This window comes from Alosa alosa, chromosome 1 (genome assembly GCF_017589495.1).
Source record: "Alosa alosa isolate M-15738 ecotype Scorff River chromosome 1, AALO_Geno_1.1, whole genome shotgun sequence".
Lineage (NCBI taxonomy): Eukaryota > Metazoa > Chordata > Actinopteri > Clupeiformes > Clupeidae > Alosa > Alosa alosa.
The window spans coordinates 29816781-29819420 of NC_063189.1; the positions used below are offsets into that span (position 1 = coordinate 29816781).

General features: G+C 38.3%; 1 protein-coding gene across 1 annotated transcript; it reads left to right on the top strand.

The window, feature by feature from the left end:
* Positions 1-221: 221 nt before the first annotated feature.
* Positions 222-1586, top strand: tmem70 (transmembrane protein 70). The gene is made up of 3 exons (XM_048252443.1): positions 222-521; positions 704-800; positions 942-1586. Exons 1-3 carry the CDS (start codon positions 300-302, stop codon positions 1382-1384), a joined length of 762 nt encoding a protein of 253 aa, XP_048108400.1. The 5' UTR covers positions 222-299; the 3' UTR covers positions 1385-1586.
* The last annotated feature ends 1054 nt before the right edge of the window (positions 1587-2640 follow it).

Here is a 2640-nt window from a genome sequence, read left to right on the forward strand (position 1 = left end):
GAGAGGGAAGTATGTCTATATTAGGTACTGAATTTAGCTTATCAGAACTGCAACCAGTTCAGAAACTTTCAAGAAGTTTTCCGAGAGTGGCAGTTCTCCCTTAGACATTCTCTGATGTGACCATATGTGACTGACTACATTGGGATTCTTTACACATCCAATGCAGTAGGTGGCAGTGTTTGTTTAAGCAAAACGAAATGTGTCATTGACGAAGAAATAAGGCTCTGGGAAGGGACCAGTGTCTGGAAGTTACCTTACAGATAGAGAGCACACACAGACAGTTTATAAGTATATTTAGAATGTACCACGTACGTTTGATGTGTGGGTTGCGTAGCTTTTCGCAATATAAATCACAGTTGCTTTCCAATTATGTTTGTGCACAGGTAAGTCAGAATGTATGGAATCGCACTACCTCTGCAGCGTTCAAGCGCATGTTCGTTACCGTTTCAAGGAATGCACATCAACGCCTGCTTCTGACCGAAGGCCTACAAAGGTCGATTACAAGTACAGAAAGAAATAAGGTATGAAGACAGCGTCCTTGACTGATGCTTTGTGTTATCTCGCATTGCCACGAGCTTTTCTGCTGCATGATTGGCTGGAGATAAATTAAACGGTAGCCTAGCCAAGCCAGCCTCTTTGTTTTCAAACAGGTGTGAAGTTGATGTTATTAATTATGTTCTGCTTTTTTTATTATTATTATTAGATATCACAACAAAACACAGTGAGGTATGCATCTGCCGCAAGACCTTCTGAAGATGGACGACTTGTCTACTCAGGGGAAATCTCCAAGTCTGTCCTTGGTTGGTATATCCTTACATTATTATGTCACTCATGAAATGTCCATATAGCTTTTAGCTCTGGGAAATTGAAAAGTCATACACTCAGTTTGGTCAGAGTAATCTATAGAGCACTTTGGTCATAATGTATTTCTCTGTCGACAGGTGTGAAGTTTTTTTCCTACTCCTGCAGCATGTTCAGTATCTGTGCCATGCCATATGTGTTGATGAAGACCGGCCTTGGTGTTCAGAGTTTGCCCTTACAGGTGGCATTCTGTGGAGTCATCGGTTTTTTCACCTTCATCACCCCTGTTCTCCTTCACTTGGTCACAAAAGGCTACGTTGTGCGCCTGTATCACAATGAGGGAACAGATTTGTATACAGCCGTCACATACAATGCTCTACTAGCAGAGAAAAAGACTGTGTTTCATCAGAGTGACGTAAAGGTACCGGAAATCAGCAAGATGTTCACCACTTTCTATGCAAAGAACCACTCCATGCTCGTGAACCCTGATTCCTTCACTTTGCCTCATGATTACAACCACCTAATGGGCTATGACCAACCTTTCACATTTGAAGTGGATGACCACAAACCAGATAAAAAATAGACCAAATGTTCAAAACTACAACATGTGTCCCCTTCAGGATGTAGTCGTACATTAAAGTTGAAGTTGAAGACATTGTTTTAATATGGGTAATTCATGACTAAAAGAAGGACTGTATAGTTAAGGCTGAAGAACTTTACTTTTCTGCATTTTAACGGTGTACCCTTTGCATTTGGCACAGCCTTCATTAAAAGAATCAATGGCCTCTCTTTTCTCCACCAGTCAAATGTTGGTGCTTAAAGACTTGGACTAGGTTTTTAACTAAAGGACAATTCAAACTACACCTGTTTCTGCTGTTGCTGACAGACAAGTAACTAAGGTATGACAGAAAAAGGAGGATGTACCCAGTCCATTTCCAGAAACCACAAAATTGGTATCTTACATCTATTAAAGTTAAAGCTGCAATATTGTTTTGAGGATGCTTTCACTGCTTTGAATCACATTTTTGTAAAGAGTTGGCTATGAAGTTATCTTATGCTGTAGCCTACGTGTTTGACTTCTGGGATGCATGGAATAAAATTGTTTATTAGGTTGTTGTTAACATGGTTTAGTTGTTGAATATCTACATGAGGTTTGCATGTCATGAAAAAGGAAAAAAAAACATGTTTAATAGAGGAAGTGACCCTCTGACTTCCTCTCTGAAAAATACCCACACTTCCCTTTTGGCACAAATGTCATATGTAACAATAGGTCTTTTCAGACATATGGAGGATGTTTGGAATCCAAAACACTGCACAAGTTAAGTCATAATTTGTTCACACTATGTGCACTATGTTACGAAAGGTGGCCATCTTGGTCTCATGTATCGCATATGTTTTTGGAAAGAAGTTGTTATGCTCTTCAGACTCTGTCACAATCTGGTATACCTATGAGGGTAAGTTAATTATCTGGTTATTACTTGACATTGATGCTTTGCCTGTATATCTTAGACCTTTGTCTGTGGGTTGACTGAATATTGTATGAAGTGTAGAGGAATACTGAGATTAATTGTTTTTTCAGGATCAGGAATTTAGTAGACAGGGATGGATAAAAATACATAAAAATGTATTTTAAAATAAATTGCCAAATACCTTCATTTTTAAATGTATTAGTATAATACAAAATACAGCTGCCATGCCATGTATCAAAATAAAATAGGCCTACTATATTTTTGTAGTTTGAAAATGCTCAGAATACTTTTTTCAAAAGAAGCCTGATAACCCTTTGCAAAACTAAATCTCAAAATTTCATTAAGGCTACATTTATACCAAAACGATTCA

What these genes read in the sequence shown, in the direction of transcription:
- tmem70 (XM_048252443.1), top strand. Translation starts at nt 300, where the DNA reads ATGTACCACGTACGTTTGATGTGTGGGTTGCGTAGCTTTTCGCAATAT. An exon ending in CAAGTACAGAAAGAAATAAG is followed by an intron (nt 522 to 703) that starts GTATGAAGACAG and finishes TATTATTATTAG; the next exon opens with ATATCACAACAAAACACAGT. An exon ending in AATCTCCAAGTCTGTCCTTG is followed by an intron (nt 801 to 941) that starts GTTGGTATATCC and finishes CTCTGTCGACAG; the next exon opens with GTGTGAAGTTTTTTTCCTAC.